The sequence below is a fragment of the Bos indicus x Bos taurus genome, chromosome 17 (genome assembly GCF_003369695.1).
Source record: "Bos indicus x Bos taurus breed Angus x Brahman F1 hybrid chromosome 17, Bos_hybrid_MaternalHap_v2.0, whole genome shotgun sequence".
Taxonomy (NCBI): Eukaryota; Metazoa; Chordata; class Mammalia; order Artiodactyla; family Bovidae; genus Bos; species Bos indicus x Bos taurus.
In genome coordinates this window covers 65,115,675-65,139,954 of record NC_040092.1, presented here as the reverse complement: position 1 = coordinate 65,139,954, position 24,280 = coordinate 65,115,675, and the positions used below count along the sequence as shown (strand labels likewise).

The window sequence follows — 24,280 nt, the reverse complement described above, 5'->3', positions numbered from 1 at the left end:
GTTTTCTTCTAAATGTAAGAATGAATCAATCTTTACTTGTCTTTAATAGTCTTGATATTTGTGGAAAATGGTCACATATTTTGTTGAATGTCTCTGAATTTGTCTCATATTTTACATGATTCAAATGAAGTTATTTATTTTTTGTCAAGGATACCATAGAAATTATATAGCATTCTTCTCGGTGCCTCATATGAAGGCGTAAGACTGTATCTTTTAAGAACTGGCAGTTAATTGAAGACATTTGATCAGGGGAATACTACATAAAGGAGAGTTTGAGAAAGCGCAAGTCTGTAGGAAGAAATTAAATGACAAATAACAGAAGAGACACTGTTATAATTCTCAATACCTGAAATTATAAGAAATTCCTGGATTCAAATAGAAATGATGAGTATGAGAAACTTATAAAAGAAGTAATTAGGTCTAGTTACTGATTATATACAAGAGGTAGAATTTTTAAATGTTAGTAAGATTCTGAGCATTAAAAATAAAATCAAAAGGGGAGTCTCATCCTTGATTGAGGAATGCTAGAATAAAATTAATTTTTCCAGATTTTAGATTTGATAATTCTAAGTGTGCTGGGATATACACATAGTATGGATGGACGGCCATCAGGCAAAGTGTAAATGAACACTTCATAGACATTGACAGTCCTCTGGCTTGAGATTTGGAAATCCTTCATATAGGGCTAAGATTTGAAGTCATGTTAAAAAAAAAAAAAAATCTAGGGCAGGAAGTTTAGATCAAGAAAATGTGAGTGTGAAAAGAGAACTTGCAGTGATGAGTTCATTTGTGGATGAGAAATAAGAGTAGAGGTTGGCAGAACACAGAGAATAAAGGAGTAGGTTAGAGAACCAAGCTAGTGTAGAGCCATAGATGCCAGAGCAGAGAGACTGTGAAGCAACCACGGTGTGATCAACAGTGTAAATTGCTTTAGAGATCAAGGTAATGCCAGAATGGCAATGAGCTTTAGAAACAATGAGAAGGATCTAGAATTATCAGTTGATAATATTAGGTTTGACTCTAAAGATTTGAGATTACCTTACAGTCTTATTCTATAATTTTCTCACTTGATAAAGCCCTTTCTGTTGTATTGCTATCACCAGCAACTCAAAGGTTAGTCAAGAAATACAACATTTGTGTCTAAGAATTATGTAATTTTTTTAGATGTCTTCAGGACTTAGCAAGAAAAATATTATTTAACCTATGTGGGATAATACAACTTTTATTTCATAATTGAGACAGAATTCACACCACTGTGTTCCATGACTTGAAAAATCATTTCCCTATAAAAGGTCTGCTGCTGCTGCTGCTGCTGAGTCGCTTCAGTCGTGTCCGACTCTGTGCGACCCCATAGATGGCAGCCCACCAGGCTCCCCCGTCCTGGGATTTTCCAGGCAAGAGTACTGGAGTGGAGTGCCATTCCCTTCTCCGTACAAAAGGTCAGTAATGAGTAAATTTTATTAAAATTTTAAGACAAAAAAAATTGTATTAGAAAGGGGAGATTGGTGTTTTTAAAAGTTTTCTTACCATCTATGTACTTTTCGTTTCAAAAGAAGGCTAAGTACATGTAGTATTAAGGATATTGGTATTATGTTGTATTGAGGCCAGTTGCATTTAATTTATATCTATAATAAAAACTTATGTGCGATAATGTCGTTAGTTTCTCTATAGTAGTTGGTGTTACTGACCACTCTGTCTTTGAAATTCTCATCTATAGCTTCCACATCACCCTATCCTGCTCCCCAGCTCCTAGCAGCCTCTCCCTTCTATTGTCATCTTCTTCATATCAAACCCTAAATATGAGCATTCCCTAAGTTGCACCTCTGTGTCCTTTTATGTATGTGTCTCATGTATTTTCTTCCTGGGAGCTTAACCAGTGGACTTCAAACTGTGCTCCATAGTCCTAAGATTTCTCAGAATTGTCTCAGGAGCTGCTGTGTAAGGATGGTTTTGCCCATCTTTAAAGTTAAATAGCCCTGTCTCTTTGTTTTTTGTATTGGGGTTTTGTGTAAAACTTCATTTGAAAAAGGAAATCATTTCTGCTGCTTAAAAATACATACATAAACAGAGTGAGAGGGAAGGATCAAAAACCACTGACTTAAATTTCTCTTGTATGAATGACACCCAAGTGAACACCTCTGATGTTTCAGCCCAGGGCCAGTCCTAGGCTTTCTTTTGTCACCTGGACGTCTCAGCCTGGCTCGACAGCTGTCACTATCACTTCAGATTTCCACATCTGACATAAAATGCACTTTCTCCTGCAAAGCTAGTTCTCCCTCACAGAAATTTATATTTCTGTTCATTGCTTTACTACTCTAAAATATGCAAGTTCAAAAGAAAAGAATTAATGTCTTTTGTCTTCATTGCTCAAAGTCATCAGTCTCTAAGAATTGTTGATTTGGCCTTAGATCGTGGTTCACATATTTATCCCTTTCTTGCAAATAACACAGCTTCCGTAAGGACTGAGGTATCCAGTTCCTTATGTTTTGGACTGCTCTCTGAATCTCCAAGGAGATCTCTCCGACTCTGGGCACTTAGCCCTATAGTATACTTTGAAATGCTGAGCCAGATTTCAGTTTTTGTTTTTTTTTAATAATGTACTCATTATCATCACCACTCTCATTGTAAACTCCTGAAGCGTTTCTTCCTTTTCTGTTTTAGCTGTGTTTAATGGGGATCACGCTAAGGCCCCAAACCCAACAACATTTTATTTAGTGCCTTGTATGTGCTTGGCATTGTGCCAAACACTTTATAGGTATTACTTAATTTTCCATATAATTCTCCAAGTGAGGTATTATTAATATTTCTATTAAGCAACCTATTCAAACACAGCAAATAAATGGGAAAATCAGGATTAGCACTCTTAACCAGTTAACTCCATAGGCCAAGTATGTAAGCTGCCTGTTCCCCATTCCCCTTCTTTTAAATGAGGGGAAATGTATGTGGGCTGTTGGGCCAGGACCCCTGAAGGCGGCAGTCAAGGGAAAGGACACTGGCTTCGCTGTTTTTAAAAGCGCGTTAAGGTTTATGTTAAGCCAGTTGTGAATCCATGCATCTTAAAAGAGCTGTGCTCCCACCTCCTTCTCTGTGACTACCTTAGGCCTGCCCACCAAAAGGTTGCCCTTTCGTGATATTTTTTTCCTCAAGATTGTCCTTGATGTTGATCGTGAATTGATTTCACCCCATCAAAAAATGTTTTAGATACTGCTCTGAAGTGACCCTAATCTCTACTCCTCACTTCTCGGTGACTCCTTTTCTGGTTTCTGAAGTCTGGGTCTAGCCTTATCTCTTGCCAAGTCATGCTGCTCTAATTGTGTGTGAGCAAACACTTAATGACGAAGATGATGTTGGTATTAGAGCTACTTTATTAATTCACTCATTGGGTTGTAAACCCATGCTTTTTGTGTGCTCAGTCTTATCCCTAGGCCATGGCATTGTCCCTAACAGATAAGGAAGAATAGCTTACTGGTTGAGAGTATGAGCTCCTGAATCAGGCTGCTTATATGCAAAATTTGAGTCTGCTGTTTAATTACTGTGTGACCTTGGACAAGATATTTAAGTTCTTTGTGCATTATTTTTCTTTATCAGTAAATAGATAAAGTACTCACATCATACAGTTTAAAGATTAAATGAAACAAGATACTAAAATCATGTAGAAAAATATCTGGCAAATAGTAACTACTAAATAAATATTTGTTATTGATGTGTGTGTGTGCTCTGTTGTGTCTGACTCTTTGCAACCCACGGACTCTAGCCAGCCAGGCTCCTCTGTCCATCGGATTCTCCAGGCAGAAATACTGGAGTGGGTTGCCATTTCCTAATCCAGGGTTATTGTTGTTAGTAGCCCTCAATGAATATTGGCTGACTGCATATTGAGAGTCTAATCTGTACCAGTAAGCACTTTGCTGTGTTGTTTTGCATACATACTATTTGCTCCTCAATATCAAAATCACTGCAGATGGTGACTGCAGCCATGAAATTCAAAGACGCTTACTCGTTAGAAGGAAAGTTATGACCAACCTAGATAGCATATTGAAAAGCAGAGACATTACTTTGCCAACAAAGGTCCATCTGGTCAAGGCTATGGTTTTTCCTGGGGTCATGTGTGGATGTCAGAGTTGGACTATAAAGAAGGCTGAGCGCCGAAGAATTGATGCTTTTGAGCTGTGGTGTTGGAGAGGATTCTTGAGAGTCCCTTGGACTGCAAGGAGATCCAACCAGTCCATCCTAAAGGAGATCAGTCCTGGGTGTTTATTGGAAGGACTGATGTTGAAGCTGAAGCTCCAATACTTTGGCCACCTGATGCAAAGAGCTGACTTATTTGAAACGACCCTGATGCTGGGAAAGATTGAAGCGGGGAGGAGAAGGGAACGACAGAGGATGAGATGGTTGGATGGCAATGGACATGGGTTTGGGTAGACTCTGAGAGTTGGTGATGGACAGGGAGACCTGGCGTGCTGCGGTTCATGGGGTTGCAAAGAGTCGGACACAGTTGAGCTGAACTGAACTGAATAACACTGTGAGGTTGATATTATTATTATCACCCATATCTTACAAGAAGAAAATTGAAACTGAGGTTGAATGACTCGCCCTGGGTCACATAGCTTGTCAACGGTGTGCAGTCAGGGTTAGCACATGGTCTGTGTGCCTTCAAAGCCCATGGTGCTTTTCCCATACCACTCAGCTTTCACAGAGGCCTTCTCAGTCCTTTCTGCCTAAGCCGGCCATAGTGCATTCCTTGAATTTATTGAGCTAACTGCATCAGACTGTTACTCAGTCATCCAAGTACATGTTCTGCTTTCTATATTAGGAATAGTTTCTTCAAGGGCAGAAACACTGATACCTCATATACTGTTTACCTCCTTGATGATTACGATTGAATACATAAATGGGTGAATTGCTATCATTGTTCCTTAAAAGATGGTTGTAAAGGACTACTAATGGTATCCTCATCAAATAAAAAAGGAAGTTAATACTGCATAATTTTATTTCCCTGTTTATAATTTATTAATCGCCTACAGTTCTGCAGAGCATATAAAAATTGAAATACCTGTTTTATTAGGGATTAAAAAATAGCATGACAAACATATAGCCCCTTAGAAAGAGATTTTCTTCCTCCTTTTAGCCGAGAAGTTAAAAATACTGCTGTGGGGGTGTTGAAGTCACCTTTATATGTCTCTGCTTCCTTCTCTCCCCTCACACATACTGTGGCATTTATTCATTCACCCAATTTTAAAGATCTAAGAGTGAAGAAAATAGATAAGGTCCTCGCTCTCTCGGATCTTGTTTTAGTGGGAGGAGACAGGCATAAACAAGTAAAGAGATAAAATCATTACAGACAGCGACCACGTCTGGCATTTCAGAGTTTTCTGTGATGAGGTTGAGAAGTGAGCACCTGGGCTGGGTGGACAGGAAGAGTGAGGGGCTCGCAACAAAGGCTTAGTTAGGCACACGTCTTCCAAAAAGAGCACACACACGTGGTCCTGGGCTATTGCTTGGATGCAACATATGGCTTTTACTTTGCTGTTCAGCCACCTAGGTTCAAAGAGACTGTCAACAATAATGCTCTTCCCATGGCAAAAGAGCATCAGGCGATTTTTCACAGGTGCTGTATTTCTTTCTTCTACTTCCCAGGGTGAGATTGGGCCTAGAATCAAAGCAGTGCTTGGTTTTCTCTATACCTGTAAAAGATTAGCCTTAAGTCAACAGGGATGATGCAAGCAGGGGGAAAAAGATGCAAGAAAATAGAGATGAAGCCAAAAAGGACAATTTCTGATTGTAAGAGCTGGTTTCTGTTTCCCATCATGGCGCAAGATGAGAAAGTTCTGCAGGGTTTAGGAGGCACAGCTGCCCTGGCCCTGCAGAGCGGCCTCAGCCTCGTTGCCCGCCCAGGTGCTCAGCCCCACTGTGGAAGCACGGGGTGATTTCCAGTGTGAAACAAGCCAGAAGTAAGGGCTGACATTTCCAGGTGACACTTGTGGTTCTTTTGCCTGTAATTAGCACCTCTTAACCCTCAAACTTGCCCGTGCCTTTTTCAGGCTGTGGAAGCTCAAATCCGAAGTTTTGGGCAGACGCCGTCTCAGCTGCTCATAGAGCCCCACCCTCCCAGAGGTTCTGCCATGCAAGCGGTAAGTGCAGCCTGCTCGGTCCTCATTTCTCGCATCTCTTTGAGACCCTGCTTGACATTCTTAACAGTCTTCCATTGTACTTGAGCTTCTCCACCACGCCTTGGCCTGTTCTTCTAATGTACTGTTTGTGAACCTAATAACAGCCAGCAAATACTCCCTGTTCTCCTGGACTCTTAAGGAGGGCAGACATTGCTCCAGTGCTCCAGTATTTCATCAGGGCGTCATGTTCTGTGTTGCAGAATTAAAAGTTCCATCACTGTCTTATATCCTCATTCTAGGGTAGGGGGTGGATACATTTTCTGCTTTGATCCTAGGAGTGCCTAGATTAATTTTCCTGTTGTGTTTATTCTTTACATCCCAATGTTTTCACTTTGGGAATTTTGAAAGTAATCCTAATACGTAGGCTATGTTACTGAGAGTCAGGAACCTTGGAGGAAAAAAATGATGGTGTGATATACCAAATACCCAAAGCTTAGTGCCCACAACAGTGATTTTTCTTTCCTGTGATTCTGAGGGATGGTAGGCATTTCCTCTCGTTCACCTTGCTCCCTCGTGCACTGCTGCGGCGGGTGCTAAGAGGTGAGACTGCTCTTTCCATGTGTTCTTTTCATCAAGGAAGTTGGCCCAGGCCACTCCCACTCGTAGTGTTCCGGGAGGACACTTTTGCATGACTTCTTGAAGTGTGCTTTTGAACTTGCACAGCATCATTTATGCTGCTTTCTGTTGGCCAAAGCAAGTCAGAGGCCCGCCTAGAATCAGAAGCAGGGAAATTGCTGCTGCTGCTGCTGCTGCTGCTAAGTCGCTTCAGTTGTGTCCGACTCTGTGCGACCCCATAGACGGCAGCCCACCAGGCTCCCTCGTCCCTGGGATTCTCCAGGCAAGAACACTGGAGTGGGTTGCCATTTCCTTCTCCAATGCATGAAAGGGAAAAGTGAAAGCGAAGTCGCTCAGTCTTGTCCGACTCTTAGCGACCCCATGGACTGCAGCCTACCAGGCTCCTCCGTCCATGGGATTTTCCAGGCAGGAGTACTGGAGTAGGTGGCCATTGCCTTCTCCAGGGAAATAGACTAGAGCTGCAAAATCTGTGGCTATTCCTCCTTCATGTTTCTTGAAATTTCAGGGGGAAATTCATTTATGACAGAACAAATTCAGCATAGGAACACACACTGCACGGCATGGTAAGAATATTTTAAGTGTAGGCTGTCGGTGTTTTATTTTTTCTTGAATTGTCCATCAATAAAACAGGTTGCTCATTACTGTTTTAAAGTAAGAATGGGGACATAGAGTCTGTTTCCATAAATGCGATGAATAATTGAGAATAGGTTCTAATTCCATGTTGGGGCTTAGAATGGTAGGATTTCGCTGGATGCTGGGAAGGAGAGCGGCAGCCAGCAGGGACCTGGATACAGATGTGGTCCTCTCTGCCTCCGACTCTCTGTCTCTTCCCGTCTTTCCTTCTTCTTTGTGTTTTTTCCCCTTTTCCCATCTTTGTCATCATCTTTCTTCTTCCAAGTCTTTTTTCCCCTTCTTTTCTCTAATGATAAGAATTGACCATTACTATAAACTACAGACCGGAGAAGGCAATGGCGCCCCACTCCAGTACTCTTGCCTGGAAAATCCCATGGACGGAGGAGCCTGGTAGGCTGTAGTCCATGGGGTCGCTAGGAGTCGGACACGACTGAGCGACTTCACTTTCACTTTTCACTTTCATGCATTGGAGAAGGAACTGGCAACCCACTCCAGTGTTCTTGCCTGGAGAATCCCAGGGACAGGGGAGCCTGGTGGGCTGCCGTCTCTGGGGTCGCACAGAGTCAGACACGACTGAAGCGACTTAGCAGCAGCAGCAGCATAAACTACAGACATTTAAACATTTATTTGCGTCACCTTTTCCCCCCAGTGTTTTTAAGCAGGGGAAATCATATTTAAAAGAGTGTAAAGGGTAGCTTTTAGTGAAGAGACTACACAGAAAGCGGACATTTGGCAAGAACAATGGAAGATAATGCCATAAAAATAGTAAGAATGATTTATGTTTGGGGATTGGAATTAGTTTTAGTAATAGCTTGTCAATGAGACGCAGGCTGCCGCCGTGCTGGCTAATGGAAGCACCTCTGCTCCATTGACTCTCTACCTGGGTCACTGCACGGCCTTGGTCACTGGGGCCAAGAGGGAGTTCCTACTGCCAAGCCTCTCTCCGTGACCAAAGGGTGACTGGCTCACTGGGGCAGATCAGCCTTCCTGTCCCGGGGCGGCACACGCTCATTTGAGGACGGGAGGCCATCTTTCCCATTATCCTTTATCCTCTGAATCGAAACCTGAACTCTTTTTCAGACCTGTGCAAATTGTGCTTTTCCCTCTTACACATATGTGGGTGGGAAACAGAAGTGTGTTAGAAAGAAACCAGAGTTGTCAACAAGTGCACACGTAATCTGGGAAAACGGAGCGAAATCTAGCTATAGTGGTTTCCCACTTCTATGTCAGACGGGGCTGGCAGGGGCCCGCAGGGTTGATGAGGGTTTCTTTCTCTGCCCTCCCGTGACTGGTCCTGCCTCATCAGCAGCTGTCACCATCCCTCTGGGCGAACCCAGTATGCTGGGCTGGCTTTTTCTTGCATCCAGTGCCCCTCATTCCATACTCACTGGCTACGGATGCGATGCGCTCCCCAGAGAGTTTCTTGGTCCTTGCCTCCATTAGGCGCTCTCATCAGGCTGAAATCCACAGGAACTACTGGAGAGCCAGCATGTTCTCAGGATGCAGGAACGTCTCTGGACATGGTGTCTGCAGCTCTCTGTGGAGGAGGGCTCTTCCTTGCCCTGTGGCTAAGAGTTGGCCCTCTAGAGGCACTGTGTACACAAGACATTCTTCCTATATGGTAGAGATTTTTTCCGTGTTTTTTTAAGGGCATAAACATTGGAATTATTCAATTTGAGCCTGATTGTATTTACAGTATGAGCTGTTAAGCTCAGAAATATGTATCAGCTTCCTTTCAGTGAGACTTCATGATGTATATTGTCATCTGACTTCCTCAGAGTTTATACATTGACTTTGGTAAATATTATTTTTTTAAAAAAACCCACACAATTGGAAAACACAGTTTGGTTTTCTGAAATGACATTCATTTCCTTTTCTCCAGACTTCATCAAAGCTAGCTTATAGGAAATTTTGTTTGTGGTTGGCTCATTGTTTCTCATTTTTACACAATTTCACAGAAATCCTTAAAACCATGTAAGGGGTTCTTAGCAAAACAAAGATTACTTATTGATATCAGAGGTTTTAACTCAAAGACCCAAATGTGTATTGCTTTCACTACTATTCGGATGAGTTCCCCCACCAGTGATGACTGCAGCACACACACACACACACACACACACACAAATGCAGCAGAAATTAAGGCCACCTCGCGCTGTGTTGAGTGCAGGAGCCATAATATACGCCAGGTGTAGTAATTAGCAGGCCCACGAAGGCTGCCTGTTTGTCTGCTTTTGCTGCTGTTGCTGTATCCCCCTGTGTTTTCACACCATCAGATAGTTGGATTTAATTGAGGCCACATCAGATGAGGCATTACTGACACCTTTAATTGAATGAGCATCCAGGGAGGATTAACTCATAATATTGATTGGCTTTTAGCCACTTGCTCAGAAGGGTGTCTGGGTAGCTTATTAGTTGCCTTTATTTACACCTTTATGCAAAGAGTGCAAATAGGAATTCTTAGTGCAATATGTTTTTCTAAGTACTCTTAATAACTTTTTTAAAAGGACTGATAATAAAAATGCAAATGTATTTAATTTTTTATTAGCAGTTCTGAATGAATACATGTTAAATATATGTGCCTACACATTTACATATACCTGGTGTTTTGAAATATGGCAATAAGAGAGCAACCAGAAGGACTTCATCAAGGTGTTTCAATTCTGAATGATACTCATCAGCTATTAGAAAATAGACATGGCTGTGGAGAATTGCTGAAAATGCACAGTGCAATTACTGTATGATAGCATAGTACCACAAAGTATAAATAAAGCCAGTAAATCAGTGTGGTGTTGTATATGTCTCAGATTATAACATATGGTTTGTAGGAATGTTCTAAATCCTTAGTAGTCTTCCAGATTTATTATGTTGCTAGCCGTTAGAACAGTGTTTTGTGTATCATTTCAGTTATATTTTGCTTTTCAAAGGAGAAATCGAAAGTCTTGAGCTTTAGTTTCTTTGCCGACTGGGAGGAGAGGCATCTAGGTATTTCTGTGCACCCTCAGCTAGAGCACAAAGCTGTGGCATCCGCATTATAATAGGGCAGTGTTTATGACTTGGTGCACTATATAAATATATTGTTTCTACAAGTACACTTAATTATGCATTGCTTTGAAACACCTTTATAATTAAGTTTGTGTATCACGTTCATAAATTATTTCTCTACTGTAATAATACATGCATGCTGTACAACTGTTGTTTATAAATGTATTTGTTAATTAATTATCTCTTTATTTAGTTGTCAAAATCCTCATACTAAGACTCAACACAATTTTTGATAATCTTTGGCAATTACCTTGGCTGGCTTTTGTGCCTGTGGCCTGTTCTCATTCTTTTATTTTTTTCTCTTTTGTACTTGATCCATAATAACTGTTGGAATGGTTTAACACAATCCTCAATACTTTGCCTATTTCGAGTCTAAATCAAGTCACTCTTTTTAGTTCTTCTTGGGAATGGGGTGGGGAAGGGAAGAGAGCTAATAAAAATTTATGGGTTTTTAAAGTGACCATTCATGTATTTTACTTCAATCACCTAGAAATTCTACTAATGACATGTGAAAACCAAACAAATCCTAACTGCTGTTTCTCTAAGCCTTTCTGCTCACTGTGCTCTCACTTGCAACTCGGGTTAACATGGTCTTCCTCTTCTTTTCCTACACCCTCTTTCTTTCCTTGTCTTTTCCTTCTCGTATATTTGGATCTTGTCTTGCCCACTCAACAGTATCTCCTCCTGCAGAGTCCATTGATGTTCACAGACCAAGCTCAGCAGGATGTTATCATGGTTCTAAAGTTCCCCTCCAACTCCCCTGTCACTCACGTGGCGGCCAACACCCAGCCTGGGCTGGCGACTCCTGCTGTGATCACAGTAACTGCTAACCGGCTGTTCGCCATGAACAAGTGGCACAACCTTCCAGGTAAGTGAAGACATACCCTTCTAAGGCATACTAACTGCTGAACACTGTATAAAGATATTGTAAGTGTTAATCAATCAGTTGTGTCTGACTCTTTGTGACCCCATGGACTGTAGCTTACCAGACTCCTCTTGTCCATGAAATTCTCCACGCAAGAATACCGAAGTTGGTAGCCATTCCCTTCTCCAGGGCATCTTCCTGACCCAGGAATCAAACCCAGGTCTCCCACATTGCAGGCAGATTCTTAACCATCTGAGCCACCAGGAATCCAAAATACATTGTTCCTGCTGCTTCTGCTAAGTCGCTTCAGTCGTGTCCGACTCTGTGCGACCCCATAGATGGCAGCCCACCCGGCTCCCCCGTCCCTGGGATTCTCCAGGCAAGAACACTGGAGTGAATTGCCATTTCCTTCTCCAATGCATGAAAGTGAAAGTGAAGTCGCTCAATCGTGTCCGACTCTTAGCGACCCCATGGACTGCAGCCTACCAGGCTCCTCCGTCCATGGGATTTTCCAGGCAAGAGTACTGGAGTGGGGTGCCATTGCCTTCTCCTAAAATATCCACCTAAATATATTATATCTCAACATTTAAGCTTTTTAGTTTTCAAACATATTAGTCTGAATCAAAATGTTGAATACTTGGAAACGTGTAAAGAAGTCCCTCTGAAGCATGTAATATTAATACAAAAGTTAAAACACGAACTGTTCTTTGGCATCTAGTGATTTGTCTTTACTCCTTGGAGATAAATATTATCATATAATAATATTCTATGTCATGTCCATAAATAGCCTTTATTGATTTATCAGATGTTCCTTTTTTTCCCACATATTCATTTGCTCCATATACACTTCTCATTGTCTATCGTGTGCCTTTTTATGCAGGGCATGGAACTATTTGTTGTGGGTGATAGAAAAAAGAACAGGTAAATTACACAGCCAAAATACTACAAACCCTTAAGTATATCCTGTTCTTTCATTAAGTGCTGAAGAATTAGGGTGACTAAGGGCAAGATCAGCCCTGGGATTTCTTTGGAAGGACTGATGCTAAAGCTGAAACTCCAATACTTTGGCCACCTCATGCAAAGAGCTGACTCATTGGAAAAGACTCTGATGCTGGGAGGGATTAGGGGCAGGAGGAGAAGGGGATGACAGGATGAGATGGCTGGATGGCATCACGGACTCGATGGACATGAGTTTGGGTGAACTCCGGGAGTTTGATGACGGACCAGGGTGGCATGGCGTGCTGCAATTCATGGGGTCGCAAAGAGTCAGACACAACTGAGCAACTGAACTTAACTGAACTGAAGGGCAAGATACTGAAATAACCCTTAGAATCATACACCATCACTACTTGAAGAGACATGAGAGTTGGTCTTGTCCAGGACCACATTCTACCCCTGAAGATGCGGAACCCCGGGGAGCCTGCCTTGTTCAGTATCAGACATGGGCCACTCCGTGGCAGCGCCAGGTTTGAACCCGAGTTTTCTGACTCAAATTTTATGAGTGATTTATTGCCTCTCATTAGAACAGGAATGTTGGGATCTGGATTTAGCACTGTTTCTTGTGGCCACTGGTTAGAAATTCTCTTTTTAAAGAAGGAAAATCTTTCAAAGTCCTGAAGATTATAGGGTTTTTATCCCCAAGCCATTGTTTTAGGTAGGAAATTTGAAAGGATAGCCTTTAATAGTCTGTTAACTTGTTATTAAACCTGTAAAGTGTACATAAAGCACCACCCATTATAATACCTGAAATGCTTGCACATGTATGAGTTCTTGAACAAGGGTCTCGTGCCACACTAAATCCTAGAATGCTTAGAATGGAACAGAACTGAATTGATGTTCAAATAAAAACTAGATGCACTAACTATGGTCAATAAGGTAACCTGGTACCCTTCATGAAAAATCCATGGTTGGTGTCAGAATTTCTTAAATATAGCCATTTTCCTGGCCATCAGAAATGAATGATAATATTTGATTAGAGAATAGATTTCATAAATGGTAGAGAAAGTTAAAATTGAGATACATATAATGTGTCTATTACTAGGTCCTTTTATTCTCTTTTCTTCAAGTGAACTTATCTCGAAGAGGTAAATGTGTATGCAGATGACATATTTTGGGACTAAAGATGATAATTTGATTAATGAATTTGATTTTTTTGCTGTTGTTTCTCTAAATGCCATTCATTAGAAGAAAAAGACGCTGGCAGTGTGTTCTGTCAGGCACACGGAGGATCATCTTCCTGTGCTGGGTGCCGTTACCTTAGAGCCTGGCGTAAGCACCAGTGTCTGTGGCACCAGGCCCCTCCCAACGATGCTCATCCTGGGTGGCTGCTGTGGCAGCTCTGGGAACTCGTTCAGTTTAAACAGAGCCGTGTGAGGAGAGACAAACCTTTTCAGCTGCTGGGGAGCCCCAAGCTCTCTGCATTCCTGGCTTTCGTCTAGCCTAGCAGTGAGCAGGAGCTGAGCCCACTCCACCAGAGAGCTGCTAGGCTGATACTCAGGTGTCAGGCTCCCTCCCTTCCTGTAATGACTGAGCTCCTGACACTCCCCTTTGAAACAAGCCCGTGGCCCTGCCTGGAAGGCTGGCTGCCCTTACTGCCTGCTGGTCAGCTCTTCTTCTCCCTGCTCGCCACTGTCCTCTAGACCTGTAAAGTGATTCAGGGGCAGCCTCCTCCTGCTGGAGTACCCCGTATGGTACATCCAACTGCTCTGAGCCCAGGCTCGCTTTTCTGTAAGATAAGAGGAGAGAAGACTGCACATGTTGGCCAGCTCCTTGCCTTGAATCCTCCCCACTGAGCCTTCTTTGGGTCTGTGCCTTGCGTCACTGGTGGTTTCGCCCCCGTCCTCTGGCTTTACAGTGTGATACAGCCACTCCTTACCAGATAATACAAAGAATAATAACATGTGGAAAAGCTCAGGCGATTCTCTTTCTACAACATGATCCCCAATCCTCAGTCCACTTACACCTAAAAATGTTAAGTATACATTTTATTAAACCTGTGCCTCATTTCAGGTATGGAATAAACATACCTGACCTCTCATCCTCTGTTTTGCTACCTTTACCTGTCCGTGTGCCTTGATTGAAACAAACGTCAAAACTTCCTAACAGTTTTTCTTCAGTGAATATCAAATTCAGGTTACACTTTTTTTTTTTTTTTAGTTTAGATTCTGATTCTTTTCTGATATTCTCTGATTCCCATAATTCATTCATAAGACAGCTAGCTGTTGTCAATATAGTGTCTTGAGTCCTGATTTAGAGAAAAAATCATCTTTATCCTTCCATCTCATTCAAGGGACCTTGAGGAACATCCAGAAAAAATAAAATAATGGCACCTAACCTTCATAGAGCATTTTCTAGCTTCCAAATACTGTTTTAATCGCTTCACATCTATTAACTCACTGAATCCCTTCGACAACCTGAAGATGTAGGTTCTATACTTAGGTTGAGCCATACAAGATTGCCATTTTAATAGGTCAAGACATCAGGTGTTGGTGATTCCATGTGGTTCAGCCTAACTCATTTAACAGAGCAGGAGCCTGAAGCACTGCGTAGACATAACTGGCCAAAGGTCACTCAGGCAGTCAGTGGCAGAATTGGAACTTGATGCATCACCAAAAATAGCTTACCTGCTAAATCTCTTTCACTGACAGTTTGGTTTTAATGTTTCTGTGATCCCAGATTCTGTGTCCCTAAAGACATAGGGACAGCTTCTCAAGGTATTAGCGTTGATGGGCACTGGTGTTGCTGGAGTAAATGCCGTGTTGGTAGATCAGAGGCTGAGGTTTTCCCTGATGAGTCCCTGTATGTGTGCTGTGGTTTCTTTACTGGCAGAGCTGTAATCAGCAAAAACAATACCTTTAGCAAAAGAGGGAGTCCTAAGGCTTTCATTTTTCATCTACTTTAATATCATATTTATACTCAACTATAATTTTTAGTGCTAATATTATACTCAGGTATTTTATCAGTATTACTGATATTCACGTATTTTATCATATTAGTGATCTTCCAAAAGATCATTGAAAAGTCCTTGAAAAGTTGGTATTTACTAACAGTGGGAATGCTGACATAATGATTTTAAAATTAATGAACACATTGGAATATATCTCATTTTTATTTTCAGCCCCTCAAGGACAGTCAAAAAGATGTCTTAAAATCTGATGATATTAATATCATCCTAATCTTAGAATCTGATAATATTAAGCAGAGCTCTAACACCAACCAAGCAGTAGTTAAAATGCTTATGAGTCTGTAAAAGGCAGATATTGACCAGAGTGAATGGCTGAGTCATTGGAGGAAAATCTTTTGGAAAAGGACCAAGAATTTAACTCTCAGAATTACACAGCTGAAAAGATTGTCTGTTCTAAGCCCTTCATTCTGGGGCTTCTGATTTGCCCAAGGTTGCACAAGTGGCCAGTGGTCAGTCATGCTTCCTACAATACTTCTTATCCACCAAAAGCCCTTCTACCTTTCACGGGGCTGCAGCCTATAAAATCTCTTTTCCATCACAAAATAGGTACCTCTGAATCCTTAAAACCATTTTGAAAATTAAACAAACTGTCCTTAGTATGGATTGATTTTTGTTACTCATTTGCTTCTCAGTATTTTTAAATGGAAACCATGGAAATATTAAATATTAATAAAAGTTTTTTTTTCCAACCGCAATCAAATCTTCAGGAAAACATTTCAGCCAAATGCATTTAACTAAAACATTTATCTGCAGATAGCTTTCTTTATTTTTATTCCAACTTTCAATTGATTGATTTAAGTGATGGATGAAGCATTGAATGTTCTTTGACTTGGCGCTTTCCCTTTCTCCATCATAAATTGACGTTTTTGTGGATCCTTTGTGCTGCAGCATTCAAAACTGCCTTTTTAAGAAGTAACAAAAAAACTACTATTTGCTACAGTCAGCAGATGGTTGTCACATTTTGTTTTCAGTGCTCTTTACCACTTAATTTTGTTTTGTTGCGGCATCAGAGGTTGCCAGTCAAGCATCTGCTATAGCTTATGGCCTAGGACTGGAGCCACTGCTATGGCACATGTTCAGAACAGCACTAATCTAAAATAAATGTTTAATAAGCTAGCCATAGAAGCACCTGGATTTTTCGTTTGTTTGTTTAAATTTCACAAAACTGTCTTGAGAGATTTGGAGGTTGGAAACAATTCTACATGAGATTTGACTTAAGCATTTTTATGTAGCTCAGTATATGAAAAATAATGCGCTCTCTCTCTCTCTCTCTTTTTTTTTATCTTTTGTGAATTCCAGCTCATCAAGGTGCTGTACAAGACCAGCCATACCAGCTGCCAGTGGAAATCGATCCTCTCATAGGTCTGTCACTTGCTTCCCTCTCTGCGATTCATTAAGCTCTGTATGGTGGCCCTGAAGTGTAGATTACCGTTGTTTTTCACTTGCTGGTTGCTGGGAATGGAATTTTCCTGATAAACCATTTGCATGCAAATTGGAATGCAATGAGCTGTGGCTATGCTGGTATTTCATCAACTCCCCCTCGTTGGTTTGCCTAATTTGAACAGGCCTAGGACGCGTGTCACCGAAAATTAATATGGATGCTGTAATAATGTGTGATTGAGAATGCGCATGAAGTACTGTCAGGATAATATTGGATCTTTTCATCACTCAGACTTGTTGATGAGCAGGAGCGAGGCACGTTATGATGAATTGGTGCACCAGTAATGTGATGGAGCTCCTTTGCTAGGGAAATTTTCATAATAACAGTGGGTTCTTAGCAGCTCTGTGTTGAGAAAAATAAAACTGTAGTGCCAGGGTTTCATCATTAAAGGAGATCAATCCTTTCTTCCTGGACCCTCCTTTCAGTCTGAGGGGATTAATGTGCAATTGCAGAGCAGTTTCAAAGTTGAAATATATCGTCCAGCCAATGGCAGTGTTAAGATATTTGTATTCATTTTCCTAGGGTCCTGCAGCCCAATAAATTGCCATTGGAGGTTAAATTTGTTCAGGGAGAAAAAAAAAAGTAAAAGGAGACCAGAAAGAGCCATTGGGATGAAATGAGCATCTGCGGCAGACGACTTAGAATATTTAATTGCTGCTGTGCTTTTTGAGTAGGTTAGTTGAAATCTCTAGTTTAGCATTTTCCAGCCTATAGTGGGGATTTCAACTGTGACTCCACTAAGAATGGTACACCTTGGTATTGAAGATGCTGTTCAATAACTTTTAGAAGAAAAAACCTAATTGCCCAGCTGTAGGGGTATGCTGCTAGCATGGATGTTTGTGTTTGCCTTATAATTTTGTCATATTTCCCCAGCACAAATGAATTTGTTAGTATTTTGAAGTATTTTTAAGTTTGTAGATAAACCATAAGAATAAGCGGATTTATTATTTTAAAAAATTCAAGGCGTTCCTTGTGCATATGTCACTTTTTTGTTGTTGTTCTCTAACACCATTGTTTCAGTGGAGACTTAAATGGCCACCATTTGCAGATGAATTATCAAGATGAACTAAAATAACCTTAAGCTCTAAACTGTCTTTTATCATTTTCCCAAATATAAGCAGAAATCTAAGAATTACGTGTCTATATGAAAGATAACCAGTACCCTGGTTCCTGAATCTTGTTTTGCTTTGAGTAGATACAATTTGCCATATATATATATTTTTAAATTAAATGCCCACTTGGGTAAAGTTCTAAGAGTCAGGAAAATAAAACCCATTTGTTGTGCCACTTAGAGCCTGGTTTCTGAAGTACAGAATCATTGTTTGTCTTAAAACTTGTCAATGAATATCATATAGTATAAAGTCTAAATGAATTCAGAAATGGTAACCCTGTCGCGAAGGCATGGGGGAAAGGGGCGAGATAGTCAATATTTTAGGTTTTGTGGGCCATAAGGTCTCAGACACAACTACATAACTCTGTGTTATAGCACAAAAGCAGCCACAGATGATATATAAACAAGCGAGCATTGCTGTGCTCCAGTGAAACTTCATATGCAAACCCAGGCACAAGCCAGATTCAGCCTTCAGGCCATAGTCTTCCCTGCTGACCATTGGTCATCAGACTGTTCCCGCATCTCCTGAAGTAGTTGTTTAAAACCATGCATCTTTATACAGAGAGAAGTAAGCCAGAAGGAAAAACATAAATACAGTATACTAACGCATATATATGGAATTTAGAAAGATGGTAACAATAACCCAGTGTACGAGACAGCAAAAGAGACACTGATGTATAGAACAGTCTTATGGACTCTGTGGGAGAGGGAGAGGGTGGGAAGATTTGGGAGAGTGACATTGAAACATGTAGAATATCATGTAAGAAACGAGTTGCCAGTCCAGGTTCGATGCGCGATACTGGATGCTTGGGGCTGGTGCACTGGGACGACCCAGAGGGATGGTGTGGGGAGGGAGGAGGGAGGAGGGTTCAGGATGGGGAACACATGTATGCCTGTGGCGGATTCATTTTGATATTTGGCAAAACTAATACAATTATGTAAAGTTTAAAAATAAAATTAAATTAAAAAAAAAAACATGCATCTTCTCACACATTTTTAAGTTGACGTCTAAAAAATTTTAATGTGATATCATCACAAGTTTAAATAGTTGCAAAGGTTATGATTTTTGGCAAAGTGTGTAAAATTTTAAATATATCCAGCAGACACTAAATATCAAAGTCACTTGATAGTCAACCTTTTCTGTTTTTAAAAAATTCATTGCAAGAAATCTTTACCATTTGAATGTTTTTCTCATCTTGAATTTGTACTTTCATTCTGCTTTCCCTACACAATTTTATTTTAACTGTAGAAAATTGATTACCCCATTAAACAGTTTTCAGCAATAAAAATACGTATGTAAATATAAATGTTGAGATTTCCTGTGACCTCAGGCCCAGCTTTAAAAAATTAATCCTCATTGAGTTATTAAAAATCTCAATACATATTTATTAAAATTATAAATTATAAATTTTAGTACTATTAAACATACACAACACATATTTATTGAAAATAGGAAATACAGCTTCAATGAATGGGAGTGTCTCCCTAAGTAGTTCATGTATTCATGGATAAACATGATTTGTTGCTGAAAGAGACAGAATTTGTCAACAGTTCTATCCTAATTTTTTGTTTTTTATAGATGGATGCTCTCAGGAGTGTTACTCACATGAGAAGATAGATGGGAAAGGAGAGAGTTTTGTATTAGCAGTGTTATTCAAATCTTCAAACTCTTTCCAAGTTATGGGACAAAATTCATAGAGTGATATATTATTAAGGATTACTTTTACGGTCTATCATTAAATAATCATTTTAACAATCTATCACTGAAACTTATTTTTAATGATCTATCAATCGACAGCGTGATTAGATCCTCCTTCCATTCACTGAAAGCAGTGAATTGGAAACCACCTGCCCTGCAGAATGATGTGATGATACCTAGGCATTCACTTTCTAGCATCACATCAGTAGTTTGAATTGTCTCTTTATTTGGCTCTCAAGAGATTTTTGTACCCTGGAGTAAAGCACCATAGTAAGATTCTATCTAGTGGAAGAAGAGCGAGCAAAAAGGGAGGTAAGAAAGGAAAACTCACAGGAGAGTTCTCAGGCAAATCTGTTTCAAGCTAGAGAACTCATGAAAGTTGCGGAACCAGAAATTGATTCCCTTAAAACCATCTGTGCCCATGTATCCCTTGGGAAATCTTACGCCAGCACCCCCACCCTGTCCCCCCCACAAGGGTATACATGCTCCAGTTTGTAGACTGCTTATCTAGACAAATATACCTAATTTTCATCAAATAAAAATACTTTCAGTACTGAATCTGGTGAGGTTTGCTAGACAAAACAGTAAGATAAAGAAAAGGCAGTTGTAGGGTAGGTTATATAGACTAAATGGTTGGATGGACAGACGGATGGATTAGGGGTTGCAGTGTTAAATTATAACTAATCACTTATTTGGAAAATAGTTCATTTAAATGCTGAAGGGGCATCAGCCTTTACCCATGACGAGTTTGTGGTCATTCAATTCAAAATTATATACATGGCCAGGTCTGTCAAATTAGATCCTCCCAGTCGGGAAGATCCCCTGGAGAAGGCAATGGCACCCCACTCCAGTATTCTTGCCTGGAAAATCCCATGGATGGAGGAACCTGGTAGGCTACAGTCCATGGGGTCGCTACGAGTCGGACACGACTGAGCGACTTCACTCAGGAAATAACGCCAAAAAGACCAGTGAAAGTTTATATATCATGTAAGCGAAAGTCATATAAACACTAACAAAAATACGGTATTTTTATAATTTTCATGTGGAATGAACTGTAGTAACCAGTATAGAAAATACCATATATCTTGTTTTAAATTGCTAGGTTTACTGGAAATTAAAAGATTTAATCGTATCACACAGGTTCACTGCAGTGAGAGACTAACGTCTCTCCATGATACACTATGACACACAAAAGCTATTTCACCTGCCAGGAGCTTCCCTTTGTGTGGAAGGAGGGGGCACGTGATTCCTGACTAGAGGCCTGCCCTTTTTACTACTGCTATCACTTTCTAGGCCATGAATCTCCCCCAAAGTATCCGAAGCCCATTATCAAACAGTTATCTAATAATCTTACATGGTTAGGTTGTACAGTCAGACACTAGCAGAACTTTGCAGTATTTCACATGAATACATTTGCTATGTTCTGTATGCCATGAGGGTAAGGAGTATTTTATCCCTCTGTATCCCAGCAGAGGACTGGAAAGTATTTTGAACACTTTTTTTCTTCCATATTACTTTCTGAGCCTTCTATTGAATTGGCCATCTTAACTTATTACCTACAATGAATATAACATAGATATATTTCTATTTTTAATTATCAATAATGCATCTATAATATTTTTTCCAATAAAAACTGAAAGCAATGATGCAAAGAACTTAATAATTAGATGTAGACATTTATTTTGTTCTGATTTCTGGTATGATCAAGTTTTTTTTTTTTTTAGCAGTATAAGAACTGTAATTTGTGTTGGAAAGCTGATAATGAAATAACTGCTAGTTCACGAACAGCAGAGCTTTCTATTTGGTTGGCTTCATAATGCCAAAGAAGGCACCTCCGTGAAAATTCCTTTGCTGATAATGACATGGCTGATCGTGTGTTTCTAGAGGATTACTACTCTTCACATGCATGTGATGTCGAGCTGTGTCTGACCTTATGCCTTGTGACAGACTCCGTCTCAGGTGCTCTGCAGCACTCTGAAAACATACTGCCAGACTGTCTTGTTTTATTGTTTACAGAAGTAGCAAGAAAGTTGCAGTGTGCTGTGCTTTGACTTCTTCAATTACAAGTATCCTTCATAAATAGTCATCCTACCCTTTCCTTGCACACAAGTGCGGCTGTGAACGGGGGAAATGGGAGTTCACATCTGGTCAAATTAAAGGCCTGTTAAAGTCAAACTAGTACAAGATGCTCCAATATTTCAAATATATGACATTTAAATTCTAATATCTCTTCCTTGTGACAAAAAGTTAGCGGTAATAGATTGTCGCAACATGAATCCATTCTCATGACAATAGATGTAATGAGATTGTCAGAAACACAAACCTAACTGTGATGCAATCTGGAGATTCTAATCTAGTTTGGTCCTGCCCAAGAGCTAGATAGCATGTTCTGAGAATTGTATACTACGTATTTTAAAATTGTAGTGTATTATTGTTTCTTTCCTCTAGGCAGAATTTCTTACCGAGCTGTTGAAGTTGGCTACCCTCCTTCTTCCAACAATCGGATTGTGTTTTCCTGTGGTTTTTCAAATATTATTGTATTTAAAATTAAAGATCAGATGTTTTTATCCTGGACTGTGTTGTCTCTTCTCCCTTGGCCCCAGCCCCCAGCATGACAAATTACAGGATTTCTTTGCGCATGTGGGTTTATAGGCTTTTTTTTCTCCCTCTGTTCTCATAGCCAGCAATACAGGAATGCACAGGAGGCAGATCACTGACCTCTTAGACCAAAGCATTCAAGTCCATTCCCAGTGTTTTGTCATCACGTCGGACAACCGCTACATCCTTCTCTGTGGCTTCTGGGATAAGAGTTTCCGCGTCTATTCTACAGACACAGGTAACCTCATAATTTCTTTATCAGTGAACTCAAGTTTACAACAAGTGGCGGTAAGAGGCTGAAAAGGCTTTCTCATCTCCCCTGTAAAAGTTACAGAATTCTAAAAGGTGTAAAATATAGTTTTCCCCTTCAAGTAATAATCTACTCTATAATCCATTAATAAGTTAACTTCAGAATGTTTTTAAAGGGGCAGGTTTTGATAGGTTTGTCGCCCAAGCTTCATACTTACAAGTGAATAATTTATTTTGAAAGCATACCTTGGTGTAAATGCCATATGTACATGTCCATGCATAGTCATATGACAAGTGCACATACTTACAGGTGTATTTCCCTACTTTAATATTATTTAAAGGTTATTTTTTTTTCCCTGGAAATTCTAAGTGTGTTTCCTGTGAGTGGCTATCTTGCCTCCACCCAGTTCCACTGAATCTTGCTGAAAACTACACCATGGTGAAGAAAGGTAGCTGACTCCGTGTTCATTTGCATGCAACTCCCTAAGGGACAAACCAAACTCAAATCACTACTATTATAGGATATCCAGTCCAATGAATGGGTGTATATTTTTGCATATAGGCAATTATGAACATTGAAAAATTTAATAGAGTCTCTTTAAAGTATTTTAGAAACTGGAAGAGGAGGGCATAAACTTATACTGAATATGTAGTTGTATATTTAAAATAATTAAAATTAGATAGTAATGCATTAGAACTTAAATACCATGGAGGTAGATAGTTCAACTAAAACAAGGATCTACAAATAATTATATTGATTAAAGGTTCTGGGGATAGGAAATTTTTTAAATTGAAATTTCTAATTAATTGTTTTACAGCAAATCCTTTTTCAGTCATGTTAGTCATCTCTATACAATGTATGAGTCCATACTCCTACTTTAGTAAGTATAGTATATTAACGAATTAATTCTTGGGTATTCAGGGACTTTGTCCTAGCTACGTTTTGATGATTGTATTATAACCTAACAATGAGAGAGTAGGGAAATATAGTTGAATATGTACTGTGTATAGAATAAACCCTAGAAGTTAGACATGATCTCGTTTAATTTTTATTTCAGGGAATCAATGACCTAATATTTTTATAATTTACTTCTTTATTCTGGAGGTAGGTTCAGAAAGAAGATATCATTCAGGTCTTCCTGATTACTTGGGCTTTTACTAGATGTTTAGGTCTATGATATTAATTACTATTGAACCTAAAACTCCTCTGGAATTCTTTAAAAACGCATTGGAGATTGACAAGTTTTCCTAAAATTATTTATTATTATAATAAATCTTCTCTGGCTTAATATTCAGGTTTAAATTTTAACCTTTTCTTTCACTATTACGGTAATGACAACCTTAGTGTTATTTGACCTCAAACTATGCTCCCTTCTTCACAAACTTTCAGATTAAAATTGTTACATCCTATCACAGGGTTTTCTTGAACATTCTTTTAGATTCATACTGTTTTTTTATACATTGAAAATTATCTTTCAATTTGCGTACAGTAAAATTCCTTATTTTGATTTTTAGTTCCCTTAGTCTCAGGGCATTGTATCCAGTTATGCAACCACCCCCACAGTTAAGATGCAGAGCAGCAGACATTCCCCAGAAACCCCTTGGGTTGCCCTTCATAGTCAGTTTCTTCCCTCACCTCAGCCTCTTCAGAATTGCTGACATACTCTTCATCTCTATAATCGTGCCTTTTCTGGAATGTCCTCACATGGGATCATATATTATGTCAATCTTTTCTGGGTGCCTGATGTCCTCTGCCGGCATTCAGAAGTTGTTTTGTGGAATTCACTCAGCGTTTAAATGTTCTTTTGATGAATTTGTGGGGGAGAAAGTGTTCTGCCCGTCCTACTCCTCCGCCATCTTAGCTCCTCTCCCAATCTTTGGTTTCAACATTTGAGCCTTGCTGAGTTTGTTGACATTTCATATCATTTTAAAGAC

At 40.0% G+C, this 24,280-nt stretch overlaps 1 protein-coding gene across 5 annotated transcripts in view; it reads left to right on the top strand.

Annotated features, from left to right (window-relative positions):
- Window positions 1-24,280, top strand: part of LRBA (LPS responsive beige-like anchor protein) — a 756,962-nt gene that overhangs the window by 696,248 nt on the left and 36,434 nt on the right. For 4 of the 5 annotated variants that reach the window (XM_027513423.1, XM_027513426.1, XM_027513421.1 and 1 more), the window contains 4 exons: window positions 6,039-6,128; window positions 11,094-11,286; window positions 16,547-16,609; window positions 22,179-22,334. In XM_027513423.1, coding sequence (XP_027369224.1) covers window positions 6,039-6,128; window positions 11,094-11,286; window positions 16,547-16,609; window positions 22,179-22,334 — 502 coding nt within the window. The remainder of the gene's footprint in view (window positions 1-6,038; window positions 6,129-11,093; window positions 11,287-16,546; window positions 16,610-22,178; window positions 22,335-24,280) is intronic. The other variant, XM_027513425.1, reaches the window with a different exon arrangement.